Below are 19,759 nucleotides of genomic sequence, written 5' to 3'. Positions count from 1 at the left end.
TGTAAGTTACTTAAGATACGTTACCGTATGCCTTAAGTAGCTTATCTTGACTTCGACCAATTATTAAAATAAAGTGATTAGATAAATTTAAATAAAAAAATTATTTATAATTGATCATAAGCCAAACTTACTTATCTCAAATAAGTTAACTCATCTACTATTGTAAGTAGAAAAAGTAATTTATACGGTGGAATCCAAACTGGCCCTTAATGTGCCGTTGTCATATTAAGTTCTCCCAACTTATACTAAAAACATTTTCTATATTGTTTAGTTGAGGAAATAATTCCAAGGAAAAAGTAGGAAAAAAAGAGCATCAAGAAATTAATAAAAATTGGAAAAAAGAATGTAGACAAACACATTCTATTAGGAAAAGTTGGTAAATTTGTTTTTTATAATAGAAAAAAATGAGAACTAAATAGACCCCTTAGCTTGGCCACAATGTTTGCATTATATGCTGAAAATATTTAAAAGTACAGTTAATATGTAAGCTTTATTACAATTAGAGTTAGAATAACCTTTTTTTTTTTTTTTTTTTTTTTTTTTGGGGGGGGGTGGGTAAGCTTACATTTTAAGTTTAAATCCAAGCTAGCTTTCTATTTTTAAGTATGACCCATGCAGTCTCACATAAATCATACACAAGAAGAGATAGATAAATTAATGAAGTATTTTTTGTTTTACTCTTTCTTTTTACTGGTGCGTTGTTTTATGTGAAGGCTAGTTCTCTTAAAACTAAACACATGGCATATTAATTTAAGTTGATATAACAACAATAGAAGTCATGTTTTCACAACTTATAAAAATGATCTACTTCTACTGCAGGTAAATTTCATGGCTGTCATTTAATTGGGTAATTGCAATCTAGTCATATGGACCCATCTTTATAAGGAATGATGGGAAATTCATGCTTAAGAAGTGCATGTACTTCAATCCAGACCGTCTAAATCGTGGGCCCACTTTCTGAGAAATCCGATCCGGTCAATGGCTTCGCCACAGGTATAGGATGTTCGTGGCCATGATTCAATTTCCAATCTTCAATCTTTCGTCCGTGGAGCACACCTGATGACCGGACCTTTCTGATTTTTTGGCAGGCGTTCTCAACTATAAGAACGAACGGGACCTTTCTGTCACACATGTCGCTTCGCATTTCTCTTGTGTGAGGGAGGGGTCGTACCTGCGGGTACATCAGGAGCATCGGGAATAGGAGCAGGAGCAGGGGCTGTTCGAAAAAAAAAAAAAAAAAACAGCAGAAAATTTTCTCTAGCTCAGGCCTTGTAGCGCATTAGAACATAGGTCAATCCAGACCGTCTAGATCGTGGGCCCACTTTCTGCATAGTCGAAGCCGTGGCCATCGAAGAAAGTGGCCAGCAGACGAAATCGATAGCCATATCAGACGGCTAAAATCGGTAGATTCCAGGACTATGCACCATCCACAGTAGGGCACGAAATTGAACGGCATGGATCGACTTACATTTAGCAACAAGCAGGGTTGATGCGTCGCCTACCATTCAAGGAACGAGAAAATGGCAAACCGAAACGGCAAGGACGCTCATCCCTGTCTCACCACGCGATCATCTAAACCGTTCATCTAGAAGTTCCCACCTTAGATAGGCCAAATGGCAAATATCTCAGTGATCAGAGATTCATAACGTCCCTACATAAGGTTGTGATGAAAAGATCTACGATAAGCGAGATCGTTGACGTGTGGCCCTTACAACGCTAGACCATGAAGATGAACGGTCAGCATCATCAAATAATAATATATATAAAAAAACAAAGAAACAGGGGATAAATAAAAGAAACCTTGGCAGAGACTGTCATCGGCGTTGATGCCGCAGTGCTTGGGGAGTTCAAGGGCTTGCGTCATGTTGATATTGTAAGTTTTGAAGAAATCGGGGTCGTGGAAGAGGTTGCAGAGGCACTGAAGGTCGTTTTGGATGGCGTCCCGTATCGAGGAGCAACACGTTTCGGATGGCGTGGTCAAGTTCAGGTACGGAACGCATGGTAGAAGCTTCAACGCGCAAGATGGCAAGTTCTGACCCGACACAACCGCCACCGAAATCAACGCTACCAATACCAATACCAACACCGAAACAGAACCACTGCCCTTGGAAAATCCCATCTCTTCCACCCAAACACCAAACACGTCAAAATCTCTCTCTCTCTCTCTCTCTCTCTCTCTCTGTAACACCTGCCCACTGGTGGGATTTATAGATTTATTAGAGATGATTTTTCTAACAAAAATTAATTTATTAATATTTTTCTTAGTAAGCCTTTCTTATTTAAAGAGGACATTTTTTTGGTAGCTTTCTCCGGTCGGTCATTCCTATGATGCCTTTTGGCTAGCCGCCCGGCAAAACAATTCAAAAGGGCTTGTAAGGCATCTCTACTCTAATTCAACAACATTAAGAGCTTGTAAAATAAAAACTACATTAAAGCTCTTTTTATTCTACCTCTTATTTTAAATAAGATTGTTTAGGAAAATTAATTTTTAAAATCGAAAAAGCTATTATTTAAAATAAATATACTTCACAAAATATTTAAATAAAAGTTTTTTTTTTTTTTTTTTTTTAAAATTTCTAGGATTAGTTGATATCATTTTTAATGATTACCAAGCTATGTCATAAGAGCAATTCATATGGTTATTTTGGTGGATCTTATTATAATTAGACCTTGCCCAAAATGCCAAAGGACTTAATGATTATATACAAACTTCATGTTTTAAGACATTTGGGCATCTATTATGTCGGATATTAGATGTGGATCCTCCGTCTAGGGCTGTTCAGCGAGTCGAGCTAGCTCGAATAACTCACTGGACTCGGCTCGAGTAAGCTCGAATTGACTCGGCTTGAATGGCTAAGTCGGGCCGAGTTAAGCTTAAATCTTGTAGCTCGAGTTGAGTTTGAGCCGAGTTCGACTAGGGGCCATTTTAACTCGACTCGACTCGAAACTTGAACTCGAGCTCGACTCGGCTCATTCGAAAATAGGGTTTTATATATATATATATATATATATATATATATATATATATGATTCTAAAACCACAAACCCAACCCCACCCGCACGGCCGCACCTTTCTCTTTCTTCTCTGTATATACCCTGCCCAGCCCGCCAGCTGTCGCCCTCCCGCCCTACGAGCAACATCAATTAGAGGTGGGCCACCACCACCTACGGCCTACGACTGCCTGAACGCTGCCTGAACATCCACCCGTTCTCGCCCAATCTTGACAAGGTAAGTGCATCTGTTTCTTCTTCTTTTCCTCTTTCTTGATTCCGTTGGAGATCCAGTCATCTAGATGAAGATTTGAATGGACGGCTGTGATCATTTACCCTTTTTATGTGGGTGGATACAACGCATACATCAGGTAGGAGGATCGGTTTTTGTGATGGCCTGATGTGTTGGGCCAGGTGCTAGAGAATGGGGTCCACCTGATGAGTGGCTTGGATCTCGAATCGGGTTTCATGATGGCCTGCCTAATGCACGTCGTCCATCTGTTTGGACAATGGACCCACCTGATGTATGCGTTGTATCCATACTGTCCATCTATTTGGATAGTGGGCCCAGGTTATATCCACATTGTCCATCTGTTTGGACAATGGGCCCACCCGATGTATTCGTTGTATCCGTGATGTATACCCAATTCTCAGCCATCCAGATCCTCATACAGTCGTTGTCATTCTTAAAAAGAAATTATAATTTTGAGATGTAGTTTGGGTGGAGGTTGGTATTGGATTTGATGTTTTGGTATGTTTGATTTTATCGGAATTCAGCATTTAGGACTGATTTGAGTGAGATGATTTTTGTATTTTGGGAATGAAGAAAGATTTTGATACTCTGGTGGAGTGTGATGGTTGATGTGCAGCAGTGCAGGCAATGAGATATTATACTTGTGGCATGTGAGTAACTCAAATTGAGCCATACAAATGGTGTGGCCCTCTGCGGATGGATGATAAACTAAAAGTCTAAAACTTATACTAATTTGATTACTTTAATTGTCAGATCGGTGGATATTTATTGGAGGGTGACACCATATACATTTACCACAATGGCCTCATTGCCAGAAAGTTACCTTAGCAAATTTTCAGCAAGTGACTTAACGTCAAAAGCTCGAGCTAGACTCGAGGTAAACCCGACTCGAGTCGAACTCGACTCGAACCACTAGCTCGACTCGAACTCAACTCGATAGCTTTGGCAAACAAGCCAAGCTTCAATGTTGAGCTTGAGGCCAAAATTGAGCTTGAGCTTGAACTCGAGTACACCATGGACAAGCCAAGCCGAGCCTAGCTCACCTCGACTGGACTCGGCTTGATGCCAACCTCTTCCTCCATCAAATGAAGCCTACCTTTGATGTGTACCATCCATTCTTTGTGCCAAACCTTAAAAGTAGGTCGTCCATTATCCAAGGCCCGTCTTGGATGTGGACTATTTCATCATTGGGGGCCCACCTTGATGTAAGTCATCCATAATGTGGGGCCCACTAAATGTCCTCTATGTGGGCCCCCTCAATGTTCACTACCCATCACCCATCACGTGGGTTCCACATTTGATGTGTCAATATTGTGGGTCCTACCTTCAAAGTGGATTATCCATCACGTGGGGCCCACATTTGATATCCACCATTCATCATGTGGAGCATTCCATTTGCGGATCATGGATATGGGTCATCCATCATGCGAGACCATAGATGTAGATATTCCATTAGGTAGGGCCCACTTGATGTGGGCAGTCCATTATGAGGGGCCACAATTTGATGTGTGTCATCCATCATATGAAGCCCACTTCGTTCATTATGTGGGCATTGATGTGGACCATTCATTGTGTGGGGCCTCACCTTCAATATGGGTCGTTCATCATGTGGGCCCACCTTTGATGTCATCCAACCATCATGTGGACCCACCTTCAATGACCATCATCCATCAACTGGGTCCCACCTTTGATGTAGACTGCCTATCGAATGGGGCCCACTTGACGTGGATTTTTCAGCATGTTGGGCCACATTTTGATATGAGCCATCTATCATGTTGGGCCACATTTGATGTCCACCTCCATCATGTAGGTCCCACCTTTCCTATGGACTGTCCCATCATGTGGGGCCCAACTTTCGATATGGGTCATTCATCATGTGGGCCAACCTTTAATATTGTCAACCTTCCATCACGTGATGCCACATTTAATGTACATCATCCATCATGTGGGTCCCATGTTTGATGTGGACCGTCCATCAGGTAGGGCCCGCTTGTCGTGGACCGTCCATCATGTGGGGCCCAACCTTCAATATGGGTCATTCATCATGTGGGCCATCCTTTAAAGTCAACCTTCCATCATGTGATCCCACATTCAATGTACAACATCCATCATGTGGGTCCCACATTTGATGTGAACCGTCCATCAGGTAGGGCCCGCTTGTTGTGGACCGTCCATCATGTGAGGCCACACTTTGAAGAGGGTCATCTAGCATGCATGGCTCACCTTTGATGTGGTTGTGCATTATGTGGGCCCAACTTTAATGTGGACAGTTCATCATGTGGGGCCCCATCTTCAATACGGGTCATTCATCATGTAGGCCTACTTTGAAGAGATTGTAAAGAGAAGAGAAGGGGATAAGATGTGAATTATTTGAAAAGTTTTGTGACAAACTTGTCCAAAAATTAGTCGAAAATGTGCACCGGCTTAAGCTAAATAGGCTTTTCAAAAAATAATTCCTTCCCAACTTATAAAATGGAAGCTTATTTGCTAATTTCTAGACAAATAAACCTCCACTCTTACTAAACAATCTAAAAACTTATTATTATTATTTTTTAAATAAGCCAATAAACTCTTACCTGCATGGATGCCAAACACCCCCAAAGAGTTGGCAACTTATTCCATTGACCGTTACGTGTGGGGCCTAATATAGTGTACTATAGTGTGGGAGGAATCCAAACCGTTCATTAGTGCAGCTCTATTTGGATGCTCCAAAGATCAGGTTAATCCAATCATCATGTGGGCCAGCAGGTGAATTCACAAGTTTTGGGGTCATGGTCACTTTGATTGGATAAGCCTGATTTTGGGGCTTTTTATCGTCTTGGTGGGTTTCATGTAATGAATGGATTGAATGGCATACACATGAGCTTGGCGGGCCCATGCATGCAATTGTCAATGAGCAGGTGAATGACAATATTTACACGAAGGTGAATAGCTTTTTACTGGCAGATGGATAGCATGTAGAGTATTCTACAAATACAAGCGTTCGCAGAAGAATTAGCACCTGAAGCTGAATACAAAAGATCACGTGATATGCGGAGAATTCTGACTAGTCTGGCCCGTGGTTCGGTCAACATTAGCCATTTGTACTTTATGAATGTAGAAGATGTTTGAATTCTCTTTACCGTGATAATTGTCAAGGAGGAGGATGTTTTGTTTATAAAGAAATGAGTATCAGTTTACAGCTATACCACAGCTGCACGTTACATGTATGTTCTAGAGTTTCGTACTTTGTAGGATTTGATTGATTACAAAAGGATAGAGTATAGTGTGTTGGAGTAATCCTAAGATGTTAAGGAATCATCCTTGATTGGAATGAGTTGGCATTCTGTTGGCTGGTGAGCAATTAACGGGATCTATTGGAGGTGGCGAGCAATCACCGGCTTTCTCTTTGACATGCCCCCACAAGTGAAGTGTCCCAAGAAGGAAACTGAGCTTGTGCCGAAGAAGATGAAATCTTGCTGTGGACAGAGGCTTTGTGAATATATCAGCAATTTGGTCTTTGGTGGAGATATAGTGGACTTCCAGAGATTTGTTGGCAACCTTGTGATGAATGAAGTGAAAGGCAATCTCGATATGTTTCATGCGATGATGAAATATCGGATTGGCTGTTAGATAGGTAGCGCCAATGTTGTCACACAAATGAATAGGACTCTTGGGTTGTGGAACATGAAGTTCATGAAGAAGGGATTGAAGCCAAGTTATTTCGGCTGTGGGATTCGTGAGCGCCCTATATTCAGCTTCTATACTTGAATAAGTGACGACACGTTGCTTCTTAGAGGACTAAGAGACAATGTTTGGGCCAAGAAAGATGGCATACCCTCTCTTTGACTTGCGATCATCTATGCAGCCCGTCCAATTTGCATCTGAGAAGGCCAAAATGTGAAAGGACTTGGATCGAGCAATTGGTAGGCACAGATCAAGTGTGTCATTAAGATAGTGAAGGATACGTTTGACGGTCATCCAATGAGCAAGTGTCGGTTGTTGCATATATTAGCAGACTTTATTAACAGAAAACGACAAGTCTGGCCGAGTAATAGTAGCGTATTGTAATGCACCAACAACGCTTCTATATAAGGTTGCATCATCAAATGGTTCACCGTCATTGTTATGAATCTTGGTGTTGGGAGAGAAGGGATTAGATGTAGGCTTTGCACCATCCATGGCTGACTTTTGTAAAAGATTCACAATATATTGTCGTTGACTGAGTGGCAATCCATTGGACGTATGGAGAACTTAAATGCCCAGAAAGTAATTTAAGGATCCGAGATCCTTAGTTGAGAATTCAACACTAAGTAGTTCGATGAGCGATTGGATTGCCAATGTGGAGCTGCCAGTAATGATTAGATCATCCACATAAACCAAGATATAGAGAATTGACGAAGAATCAGACCGAATAAATAAGGAGGTGTCGGTTTGAGATGCCATAAAACCTTGAGATAATAGGAAGTTGCTGAGCTGTGCAAACAACACATGAGGCGCTTGCTTGAGGTCATACAATGATTTCCGAAGACGGCATATGTGGTTTGGAAATCGAGGATCAATGAACCCAGCCGGTTGCTGCATGTAGACTTCTTCAGTTAAGGTTCCATGAAGGCATTGTTGATGTCGAGTTGACGAATTGGCCATCCTTGACTCATTGCAAGACAAAGAACTGTACGAATAGTGACAGGCTTAACTACGAGACTAAAGGTTTCATTGTAGTCGATTCCTTCTTGCTATGGGACTGATTTCTGGATCAATGGGTTACTGTTGGTTACAAGGCAACCTTTCTGGTGCTTCATTATGAGAAGTTGGGGTACTTCTGCTGATGAAGAAATATGAGAGCCTAGGGGTCCACAGGTGGATGGAGTGACATGATGGCATGCCACAGGTAGTGGAAGTGATAGCGACGGAGGCAGCAGAGCAGCTGATGGAAGTCGATGCTCATCAAGTGTTTGCTGAAAAGACTGCAAGGAGCTGGACAACATGACTGAACTATTTGATTGTGTTCCTACAAGAGAGAATGAGGACTCATCAAACACCATATTTTGTGAGATATAAATCTTCCGATGGTGAGGATCGAAGCAACGATAACCATGATGTTAGGTGCTATATCCAAGGAATAGGCAGCGAGTTGAGCGAAACTCAAACTTGTGATGCTGATATGGTCGTAGACAAGGATAACATGCACACCCGAAAACTTTGAGGAAATCATAATTTGGTGATTTTTTGAACAACTTTTCCAGTGGTGTCAGGTTATGAATCACCGGGGAGGGAAGCCGATTAATTAAATATGTTGTTGTTTCAAATGCAAAGTCCCAAAATTGAAACGGAACCGAGGCATGGGCCAAGAGAGCTAAGCTAGTTTCTACTATGTGTCTGTGTTTTCGTTCTGCTGTACCATTTTGTTGGTGGGTATGAGGACAAGAAACACGGCGACCAATTCCACATTGGGCAAGATAAGAAGAAACGCTGCGATATTCGCCACCCCAATCACTATGAAGGTATTTTATCCTTGCAGAGAATAAATTTTCAACCAAAGAACGGAACTTAATGAAGCATGATAACACATCATTTTTCTTGGATATTAGAAAAATCCAAGTGTATTTGCTGAAAGAATCCATAAAATGAACATAATAACGATTACCATTGAAGGACTCAATGGGAGCCGGGCCCCAAACATCTGAATAAATAATTTCCAAAGGTTTTGTGATTGGAGTTAATGGGTTAGGAAATGGAAGCGCATGGTTTTTTCCTTTCCGGCATGTGTCACAGACAGCAAGTGGTTGATTGGATCCAAATTGTGCGCCGATCTGTTTCAGAATAGCATGAACCACTCGAAAGGCAGGGTGTCCTAGCCTTTGGTGCCACCGTTCTGCTGCATCATGAAGGAATGTTGTTTTATTGACCGCTTTATTGAAGCGAAGCTCGTATAGACCATTAACGCTCTTCCCGTCTAGTAGAACTTTCCCGGTGTGGATGTCCTTTACACAAAAATGTGAAGGATGAAATTCAAACCAGCAATTGTTATCTTTTGTGAACTTATGAACATAAACAAGGTTGCATTGAACACTTGGAACATGCAATATATCATTCATGGCAAATGAAGAACCATCAGTGTTAAATGAAGAAGATCCAACATGTTTGATTTGCAAACCTATCCCGTTACCGATCTTCACTGTGTCGCTGCCATTGTATTCAGTGGAGAAATTGAGGTTTGCTAGATCAGAGGTGATATGGTGTGGATACCAATTCTCAATGTTTGGTTGAGTGATAGCAGCATGATATGCTTGTGCTGCGGAATGTGGAGGAACATACTGAAATGATTCATTGAATCGATTGTGGCATTGGAGAGCCACATGACCTATGCAGTTGCACACCTGACAGACTGGGCGCGGATTGGATGATGAAGGCATAGATAGTCCATAAAAGTTGTTGCAACCATGTCCTCAACCATGATTGCGGTAACCATGACCCTAGGACTGCTGCTATCCCTTGCTGCTGGAGAGCGCAGGAGAGGTGTCATGAGAAAAATTGGCGGATGGGTAGGCATCCGATGCAACAACATCTTGGCCAATGCGTATCTCTTCGGTGAGAAGGAACCCAAGGAGATTAGCAGTTGTGATGGGAGTAGGCCGAGTGGTGATAGTTGTCCGAAAGGGACCATATTCGGATGGTAGACCAGCGAGGATGTAAAGGATTAGGTCGTCGTCATCGACTGGCCTGAAAGTACTTCTGGATTGAATCAGGACCCTTCTTGAGGGATTGCAATTCTATGCGAAGTTGTAAGATGCGTGCTCGAGAGTGAGCAACGTATGTGGCTTCAAGCATAGTCCACAGAGCAAAGGACGTAGGAAGTCCAATAAGTTGTGTTTGAACGTCTTCCGAGAGAGAAGAGATCAACCAACCCAAGAGAAGTTGATCTTGTCGCTGCCAAGAGATGAATGCTAGATTCGTCGTCAAGGTTGATCCGGTAGTGATGAGCTTAGCAGGGTACTTGATGGAGCCATCAACGAACCCGAGCACATCATGGCCATGAAGGTGGAGAAGGATCTGAGAGACCCATACGGGATAGTTCTCACCAATGAGCTTTATAGTGAGGATGGCAGAAGTTGATGAAGAAGGGAGGAAAGAAGGCTTGGCAGGAGAAGAGGTTTACACTGTGTTAACTGAGGAGTCACTTATTTTGATAAGAAAATAGAGGAAGGGAAAAAAAAAATTGCAGGAGAGAACAGGTTCAGGATGTTTGCTCTGATACCATATGAATGTAGAAGATGTTTGAATTCTCTCAACCTTGATAATTGTCAAGGAGGAGGATGTTCTGTTTATAAAGAAATGAGTATCAGTTTACAGCTATGCTACAGCTATGCACCTTACATGTCTGTTGTAGAGTTTCCTACTTTGTAGGATTTGATTGATTACAAAAGGATAAAGTATAGTGTGCTGGAGTAATCCTAAGATGTTAAGGAATCATCCTTGATTGGAATCTGTTGGTTGGTGAGCAATTGATGGGATCTATTGGAGGTGACGAGCAATCACCGGCTTTCTCTTTGACATACTTTGATTCCAACCAGGAATTTCCCTATTTAGATGGAAAGATATGAAACAATCAATGTTAATACCTGATTGAGTTGAATGTTATCCTTGATTTCTTTCCTTTTATTCATCTGGTTGTCTCCAACAAACTAAATGGTCAAGATTCTCTTATCAAGGATTTCCTTGGAGTGTATATGTTCTGGGAATTTCCATCCACCCAAGGGATAATGACCAATGGTTTGAATACCAAACCATGTGCCCCATCTTGTGAGGAGTGAAGACTAACACATGTATCATTTCTCCTGAAATATAAGTGGGTCTTACATTATCAATGGTTTAGATTTGACAATTGAATTATTTGGACTGAACATATGAGTGGGCCTAAGATAGTTGTGAGCGAATGGGTTGCTTGGCATCTTAGATTTAGAGTTAAATGGAGGTATTTCATATTTAAGTACTTTTTGTATTTGGCATCTTTAAATTGATGATAAATTGAATTGGGAGGTATTTTATTTTAAATATATTTTTTTGGTATGTTTTGAAATTTCAACAAAATGTTATGATTCAATGTAATCCAAATGAAATGCCTTTTTGGCTTTTTTTAAGAGTAGAGTCGCACATTTAACAAATGTGTCAATGGGATACCAATCCATTATACATGTACGTTGATGATGCCCCAAAACAATTTAATTATCGATTGCAAAACTGAAATCACATTAAGAGAATTATCTAATCCATGCAAACATTGGACATCTAAACGGATATTTAAAAAACGCTGATGAGTTGCTTGTTGGTGATCCATGCTTTTATTGCCCACCCAAGACTCGAAATTTCCTCATTTTTGGCAAAAGTACATATTTCAATGGGCTTATTACAACCCTTCTATCAAATATCATACATACACACACAAATTTGAGATATAAAAGCTTATTTAATTAATTGAATCCAAGTCCCGTGAATATATTAAAGAATTCCAATGCATACCAAATACAAGCTCTTAAAATAGAAGATTTGGATTCCACCACATTTCAACCAAATATAATAAAAGATTCAAAATCACCTCGATTCTAATGTACTTAGGATTTGGATTCCAATACATTCCAAATCTATAAATAAAGTCTTAGTTCTCTCACCTATTTATAGACAAAAAATCTCCTCTCAGCTTGAATTTTTAGGTGTAATAAAAAAAAAAAAAAAAAATTTCATCTTCATTCGTCCAAATGTTAACAAATAATTCATCCTCCTATAGCTTGCACGGACAATCTTAGCCATCCAAATGTTAGCTTTCTTGTTATAAGCATTTCTTAAGCAGGCTATAACTAGGATGGTTAATGGCAATTCTTCAGAGGCCATTCAAGATCAGCACACCCTGAATCTCGGGTAGTTCAACAGTGATCTCTTCTTTTAACTGGTCTGGAGCTTGCAATTCTGCAGGCCCTAAATACTATAAGTTAGGATTACTAGGGTGTGCCTCTGGCCTAAGAACAATTGGAATAGGGTCATCAACAATACAATGTTAGATTTATTAGAGGATAGATATGCATGTACAACACCAGGAATTCTCTCCCAAGATTCATTATGGTAGTATATATTTTGGATTATTCCTAATGAAAAGAGACCCACAATATTAAAGCCATCAAGGATTCGAGGTCATGTAACTTGTGTTTGTGCGGCCAACTTCCAAGCGGTTTAGAACTATTTGATGATCGAAGGAAAACATTCCTCCATTGGACTGTGATGCAATATGCAGTAGGGTTAAAATCTTCTCCATGTTGATTGTCAAGGTACCTGTGATTACAACCATCGGATGCTTAAATTATCAGTTTATTATGCCACAGATCATCATTTTTTAAATGGAGGTAAATGGTATTTGAGTTGTGTTTGGATGAAAATAAATTCATATAAATGAAAAGAAATGGTATTAAATGAGCATGTAAATGAAATCATCCTGACCAGAAAAGATTTAAAAGTAAATGGGATGAAATGCCTTATTGAGCTCCATTGGAGAGTCGCACAAGTAAACAAAGGTGGTGCTACACACATATCCGTCATACACATGACATGCTAATGATACTCTAAAACAATTCAATTACCGGCTAACATCACTAAAATCACACCTATAGAATGATCTGAACCGTTTAAAGATTGGTCATCTAAATGAATGGCTAAAAAATATTGGCAAGGTGCTTATTTGTGATGGCATTAATTTGTAGCCCACCCAAGGCTCAAAATTTTCTTATTTTTGGTTAAAGTATATATTTCAATGGGCTTATTACAATCATTCTATTAAATATCACATATATACACTAACTTGAAATATTAAAGCCGAATTGAGATAACACATGTTTTGGTGAATATATTGAAAATTTTCAATGCATTCCAATGTCTTCCATTGCATTTCATTTACTCCAATCGAAACACAACCGAGCAAGTCATTTACTCCCAAATCATTTACCTCCAATTCCATTACCCAATTACCTCCATTTACAAGCTTTCAAGCGGCGGGCACATCAGAGGACTTGTGATTGTAAACTCATCCACCATTGTGCATCCCATGTGAAGAGTTAGTCCCATGGCTAAGCGCCAACTATGTGTAGCGTTTATAAACAAAATTTGTCCTGGTTTGTATTTACTTAAAAAGTCTTTCTTAATATTTATATTACTTTTCTTGTGGCCACTTTTTCCGATATCAAATGATGCCGAAACAAAATTGTAGTACTGGTTAACAGCCTATCAAGTTAGCTTTAATACGGTTGAGCGAGCTATGACTAGTCTACAAAAAACCTGCAAGGTGGAAATGCATTAAACATGTTTTAGTCATTGATTTATATAAGTGATCGAAATAGATGGATTTATATAAGTGATCAAAATAGATGGTTAATATTGAAAATTATATATGGATAATAAAATTAAGGTTTCTTAGCTTTAAAATAACATAGAATTATGTAAACGCATTTACTGAAGTTGATTTTGATTTCCTAAGAGAAAATTTGAACTCTTTCTGAAGTTCTAGAAAGAGTGTGCGTGATCTACTAAAGGTTTGCTTTATCCTATTGGGCTACTCATGAATCTCACATAAATAATGACTAGGGTTCTCATCAATCCATTGTTGATTACGGGATTCAAATTTCTATTTATCTTTATATTAATTTGTTTTCATTATGCACTCCCAATAGCAGCCCGTATATCAAACCACCCACCTAAAAAACATCTAATGCACATGATCATTTCTAACCCATGCTAATTAAAATCTCCACAATCATACATGAAGGTGCTAAAATTTTAATAATAGAACAAAAGTAACAAAATCATCCATATATCACTATCCAAATGAACTCAATTGAAAAAAGAAAGAAAACACAAACATAACATAATCTTCGCATGTGATTTTTGGCTATCAAATCCCCAAAGTGAAGATAATACAACGTCATCTAAAATAGGAGGGAGTGGCCAAGGGCAAACGCAGCTAACATGCACCTCCTAAATCATTATATATGTCCATAAGAACAGCAAACCAGCCAACCCGGACATTCCAATCCATGCCATTCCTGTAACGCCATTGTTGCTGCCTGGAGTGCCTGTAACATAAGTTTTTAAGACTGGTAAGATATTATGGGTGGAGATGTTGAGATCGTTTGGTTCCCTCTTAGGGAGCGTTTGGATGGTAAGTTACTTAAATACGTGACGTATGCCTTAAATAGATTATCTTGATTTTCACTTATTACTGAAGTGATTAAATAAATTAAAAACATATATACTTATAATTGATCATAAACCAAACTTACTTATCTCAAATAAGATACTTATCTACTGTTGAATGTGGAAAAAGTAACTTATTTGGTGGTATCCAAACAGGCCCTTAATGTGCCATTGTCTTATTAAGTTCTCCCAACTTATACTAGAAACATTTTCTATATAGTTTAGTTGGGGAAATAATTATGAGGAAAAAGTAGGAAAATAAAAGTACAAAGAATTTATAAAAATTGGAAAAAAGAATGTAGGCAAACACATTCTATTAACGGAAGTTGGAAGTTTTGTTTTTTATAAATGAAAAATTGACAACTGAATAGACCCTTAGCTTGGTCACAAGATTTGTAGCATATGCCGAAAATTGTTAAAAAGTACAGTTGATATGTAAGCTTTATTATAATTAGAATTAGAATTTATTATTATTATTATTATTATTTTTAACCTTTTTTTTTGGGTAAGTTTACATTCTAAGTTTAAATCAAGGTAGCTTTCTATTTTTATGTATGACTTGTGTGGTCTCACATAAATCATACACAAGAAGAGAGAGAGAAAAATAGTAAAGTGTTTTTCGTTTTACTCTTTCTTCTATCTGGTGCGTGTTATGTGAAGGATAGTTCTCTTAAAACTAAACACATGGCCTATTAATTTAAGTTGATATAACAACAATAGAAGTAAGTTTTCACAACCTATAAAAATGATCTACTTCCACTGGAGGTAAATTTCATGACTGTCATCTATTTGGGTAATTACAATCTAGTCATATCGACCCATCTTACAGAATTTGGGTGGTGTGGATTGCCATACGCGTGCGCCATGCTTATAGAAGGACGTTCTTAAATCCTACTTTTTAGCTCCTAACGCCGTCTTGCCTCCGTCGCGACTGAGGATCCTGTGTGTCGCCACCAACTGGATCCCGCATTCAGGGATTCTCCCATGATCCTGACCGTCCCTATTTTTCTTACTATCGTAAATAACTTATTATTCCATTGTTGCGACTTCAATGGTGATTCTCTCCTTTTGATTTTTAAAGTTGATTGTGAACCGTTCAAAATTTTCTTTTCCTGTTCTAAATTCATCTGCATTGGCCCTTGTGACATAGAGTCCACAACATGGGCAGGGCCAGAAAATCACGGCCTCTGATTTTCACCCCCATCACAGGTGGGCCTAGCAAAGTCAGCAAACGGATTTCAGAAAAATGGTACCATACAGCACACAGGAAAAAGCGGATGCAGGATAGCAAGACGTACGCCGTCTGGACCATTCTTTGGTTAGCTCACAGTAGCAAGACATCTAGAACGGGACGATCCCATCCATCTGAATGGTGGCCTTCAAATAAAAATGCTTAAACGGTTGATGGTCAGCATTGACAGATTTGTGGGGCTATTTTCAACTGCGGAAGAGGCCACGTGTACGGTGAAAGAGGGCTTACATCATTTTCGACAGATTTTATACCGTGTGTGCTCCATGAACATGACACTTCACACGGGGGCACGTTAGCACGTTATGCAGACCGTTCCGACTTCAGAGGGCGGGACCCGTTGCGTATGGAGGCGTTCTCCAAAATCTCCATTGAACCATCCATCTGAATTGTGCATTTCTTCAACTCCGGGGAAAATTTTCACCCTGGCCCACAGCTCTCCAGATGAATGGTTAGGACTTGCGTTAGCCAGAAAATGCCAACCTAGCATTTGTATGCAAAGATCACACATGGAAATTGAATATGGACTGTTGATGTTTTCTCAAAACGTGTGCCCACTTGATAGGTGAAACATTATGCACATACCAGGTGGGCGAATATCCCTCGCCCAAAAATCAGGCCTGGTCCACTGGTCAGGTCGGCCATGCATCCATATGAATACAGACCATTGATATGGTCCTTCCTGTTGCTTGGGTGGTAGACTCTCAGGAGTTTCAACTCCCGGTCAAGGGTTCAAGTACCCATATGTGGTGAAATTCCACTAGCGTGAGTGTGTGGGGTGTGTGCGTGTCAGTACAAATCAAAATAAAAAATAAACAATAAAAAAAATATGGACCATCTTGATTTTTGGCCCAGGGCACCTGCAAGGTACTGTCACTTGATGAATGGCTACATGCGGTGGATCGCCTCAAATTTCATCTTATTAGGATTGCTGTTTGAGAGATCTGTATTGTTATGGCTTGCTGCGTGTGTATCCATTTTGGGCATAAGCCTCCACAAGCAATTAGCAAGTGGCTGAGAAATCCGATCCGCTCATCTAGTGGGAAGCGCTTCATACTTGATGCAGATCTAAAACGAGGCTCGTCGATCCGGTAAATGGCTTCGCCACAAGTACAATATGTTCGTGGGCCCTAGGTCAATTTTAAGTCGTCAATTTTTCATCCGTGGAGCACACATGATGACTGAACCTTCCTAAGTTTTTGGTGGGCATTGTCCACTGTAAGCATTGTGTTACTCTCAAAATCCTTACAAAGAAATAAAGTTCCAAATACTCTAAAGGTATTTATACAACGGGTCTTAAAAAGTTTTTTCAAACCAAATTCCCATTATCCTAGGATAAGTAGTTGTATGGTTTTTTTAGTGAATGAAACGGTAAGGCATATCCAATAAAAAAAAACTGACATGGATGGAAATTCTTATCGAGATTCCATAATTTATATGTAATTCATTTATTTTATTTGTATCTTTTTATTTATATGAAATTATGTTAATTTCTTTCTATCATAATTTCTTTGTGGCTCACAAAATTTGATAACTTATAATGATGTTTGTTCGATATGAATCATTTTCTTGTGATGTGGTCAATGTGGCTGACGAATGTTGATCATACTTCTAATCATGGTCTTCCATGAAATTCCAAAGTTAATGGATGTAGTAGATTCCACAATTATGCGATGGTGGACCTCATAAACAGTATCCTTATAGTGTTAAGGGTTAAGAGTCGAGGTTGTCATATATCAAGGGTCGAAATTGCCATGAGTTGAAAGTCGAGATTATGATGTGTTGTTAATGGTTGAGGTTTTTATGTGTTAAGGGTCGATGTTATCACACCCAGATCCATAGCTCAATTGGTAGATTGAGTGGAGATACCTCGTTTCAACACTTGAGGTCTTGGTATCGATTCCCGAGCAGGGGTGGCTAACAAAGAGTGTGTGTACTGACATGGGTTGTACTAACAAGCTAACCCAAAAAAAAAAAAAAAAAACAAGGGTCTGATGTTATCAAGGTCAAGGTTGTCATGTGTTAAGGGTCGAGGTTAAGGTTCAAGGTTGTGATATGTTAAGGATCGAGGTTGTAATGTGTTAAGCATCGATGTTTTTGTATGTTCACTTACTTTACTATTAAAGATAGATCAAAAGCTACGGACTAAATATACATTATCTAAGGAGGTCGAAATTTAATGGAAGGCCATGGTTGGAAGCATGATTAATATCCGCCAGCCACATTGACCATATCATAGGAAAGTAATTCGTATTGAACGAACAACATTATAAGTTATCAAATTTTGTGGGTCACAAAGAGATAAGTCACTAAAAATTTAATATATTTCCATATAAATAAAAGACTTAAAAAAAAAAAAAAAAAAACCATGAATTAGATTTAAAATTCAATAAACCCAGTAACAACCGTCCGCATTACCTTTTCATAATCGAATAGACGTAGGTTATTCTTCACTCAAAACCGTGCAACTAACGACAAAAGTACAAGGATAATTTGGCTCGGAATCTTTTTCAAAACTAGTCATATGACTACCCTCGTAGCATTCCCTCGAAAAAAAACCAGCAGAAAATCTTCTATAGCTTAGGCCTTGTAGCACATTAGAACACAGGTCAATCCAGACCGTCTAAATCGTGGGCCCACTTTCTGCATAGTCCAAGACGTAGCCATCGAAGAAAGTAGCCAGCAGACGAGTTCGATGGCCATATCAGACGGCTAAAAACGGTAGATTTCCGGACTATGCACCATCCACAGTAGGGCCCGAAAATGAACGGCCTGGATCCACTTACATTTAGCAACAAGCGGGAATGATGCGTCGCCTACCATTCAAGGAAGGAGAAAATGGCAAACCGAAACGGCAAGGACGCTCATCCCTGTCTCACCACGCGATCATCTAAACCGTTCATCTAGAAGCTCCCACCTTGGATAGGCCAAATGGCAAAAATCTCAGTGATCAGAGATTCATAACGTCCCTACATAAGGTTGTGATGAAAAGATCTACGATGAGCAAGATCGTTGCCACGTGGCCCTTACGACGCTATACCATGAAGATGAACGGTCTGGATCATCAAAAAAAAAAAAAAAAGAACAAAGAAACAGGGGAGAAATAAAAGAAACCTTGGCAGAGTTTGGCATCGGCGGTGATGCCGCAGTGCTGGGGGAGTTGAAGGGCTTGCGTGATGTTGATGTTGAGGGATTTGAAGAAATCGGGGTTGTTGAAGAGGTTGCATAGGCACTCAAGGTCGTTTTGGATGGCGTCCCGTATCGAGGAGCAGCATGTTTCGGAGGGCGTGGTCGAGTTCAGGTACTGAACGCATGGTAGAAGCTTCGCCGCGCACGATGGCAGTTCCTGACCCGACACAACCGCCACCGAAACCAACGCTACCAATACCATCACCGAAACAAAACCACTGCCCTTGGAAAATCCCATCTCTTCCACCCAAACACCAAACACGCCAAAATATCTCTCTCTCTCTCTCTCTCTCTCTCTCTCTCTGTAGCACCTGTCCACTGGTGGGATTTATAGATTTATTAGAGATTATTTTCCCAACAAAAATTAATTTATTAATATTTTTCTTTGTTAGCTTCTCTTATTTAAAGAGAACATTTTTTTGTAGCTTTCCCTGGTCGGTCATTTCTATGATGTCTTTTGGCTAGCACCGAGGCAAAACTACACGAGAGTGGTCGCTAGGCATCTCTGCTCTAATTCAATAAGAGTTTGTTAAAGAAAAACTACTCTAAGAAGCCCTTTTTATTCTCTCTCTTGTTTAAAATTACTTCTTCAAAAAAGAAAAAAAAGAAAAAAGAAGCTATTATTTAAAATAAACACATTTGACAAAACATTTAAATAAATTATTTTTTTTTAAAAGAGTAGTTGATATCATTTTTAAAAATCACCAAAGCTTCGTTACAAGAGCAATTCAAATCGTGGTTTTGGTGGATCTCACCGTAAATAGACCGTGCCCAAAATGGCAAAAGATTGAATGACTACGCTTTAAAACATTTGGACATCCATCATGTCAGATATTATTGGATGTGGATAGTCCATCATATGG

At 39.6% G+C, this 19,759-nt stretch overlaps 1 protein-coding gene across 3 annotated transcripts in view; it reads right to left on the bottom strand.

Moving 5' to 3' along the window:
• The window catches only part of LOC131233222 (non-specific lipid transfer protein GPI-anchored 9), a 49,076-nt gene that overhangs the window by 21,295 nt on the left and 8,022 nt on the right, over positions 1 to 19,759 (bottom strand). The window contains exons 1-2 of one of the 3 annotated variants that reach the window (XM_058229870.1): positions 18,822 to 19,134; positions 14,022 to 14,337 (exon numbers count right to left, since the gene is read on the bottom strand). The exons of 1 other annotated variant lie outside the window; for it this stretch is intronic. In XM_058229870.1, coding sequence (XP_058085853.1) covers positions 14,240 to 14,337; positions 18,822 to 19,134 — 411 coding nt within the window. In that variant the 3' untranslated portion in view covers positions 14,022 to 14,239. Of the gene's footprint in view, positions 1 to 14,021; positions 14,338 to 18,821; positions 19,135 to 19,759 lie in introns of those variants that run through there. One more of the 3 variants, XM_058229869.1, reaches the window with a different exon arrangement.

This window comes from Magnolia sinica, chromosome 18 (assembly GCF_029962835.1).
Source record: "Magnolia sinica isolate HGM2019 chromosome 18, MsV1, whole genome shotgun sequence".
Taxonomy (NCBI): Eukaryota; Viridiplantae; Streptophyta; class Magnoliopsida; order Magnoliales; family Magnoliaceae; genus Magnolia; species Magnolia sinica.
Note: the sequence above shows the minus strand (reverse complement) of the source record. Positions and strands in the feature narration are given on the sequence as shown.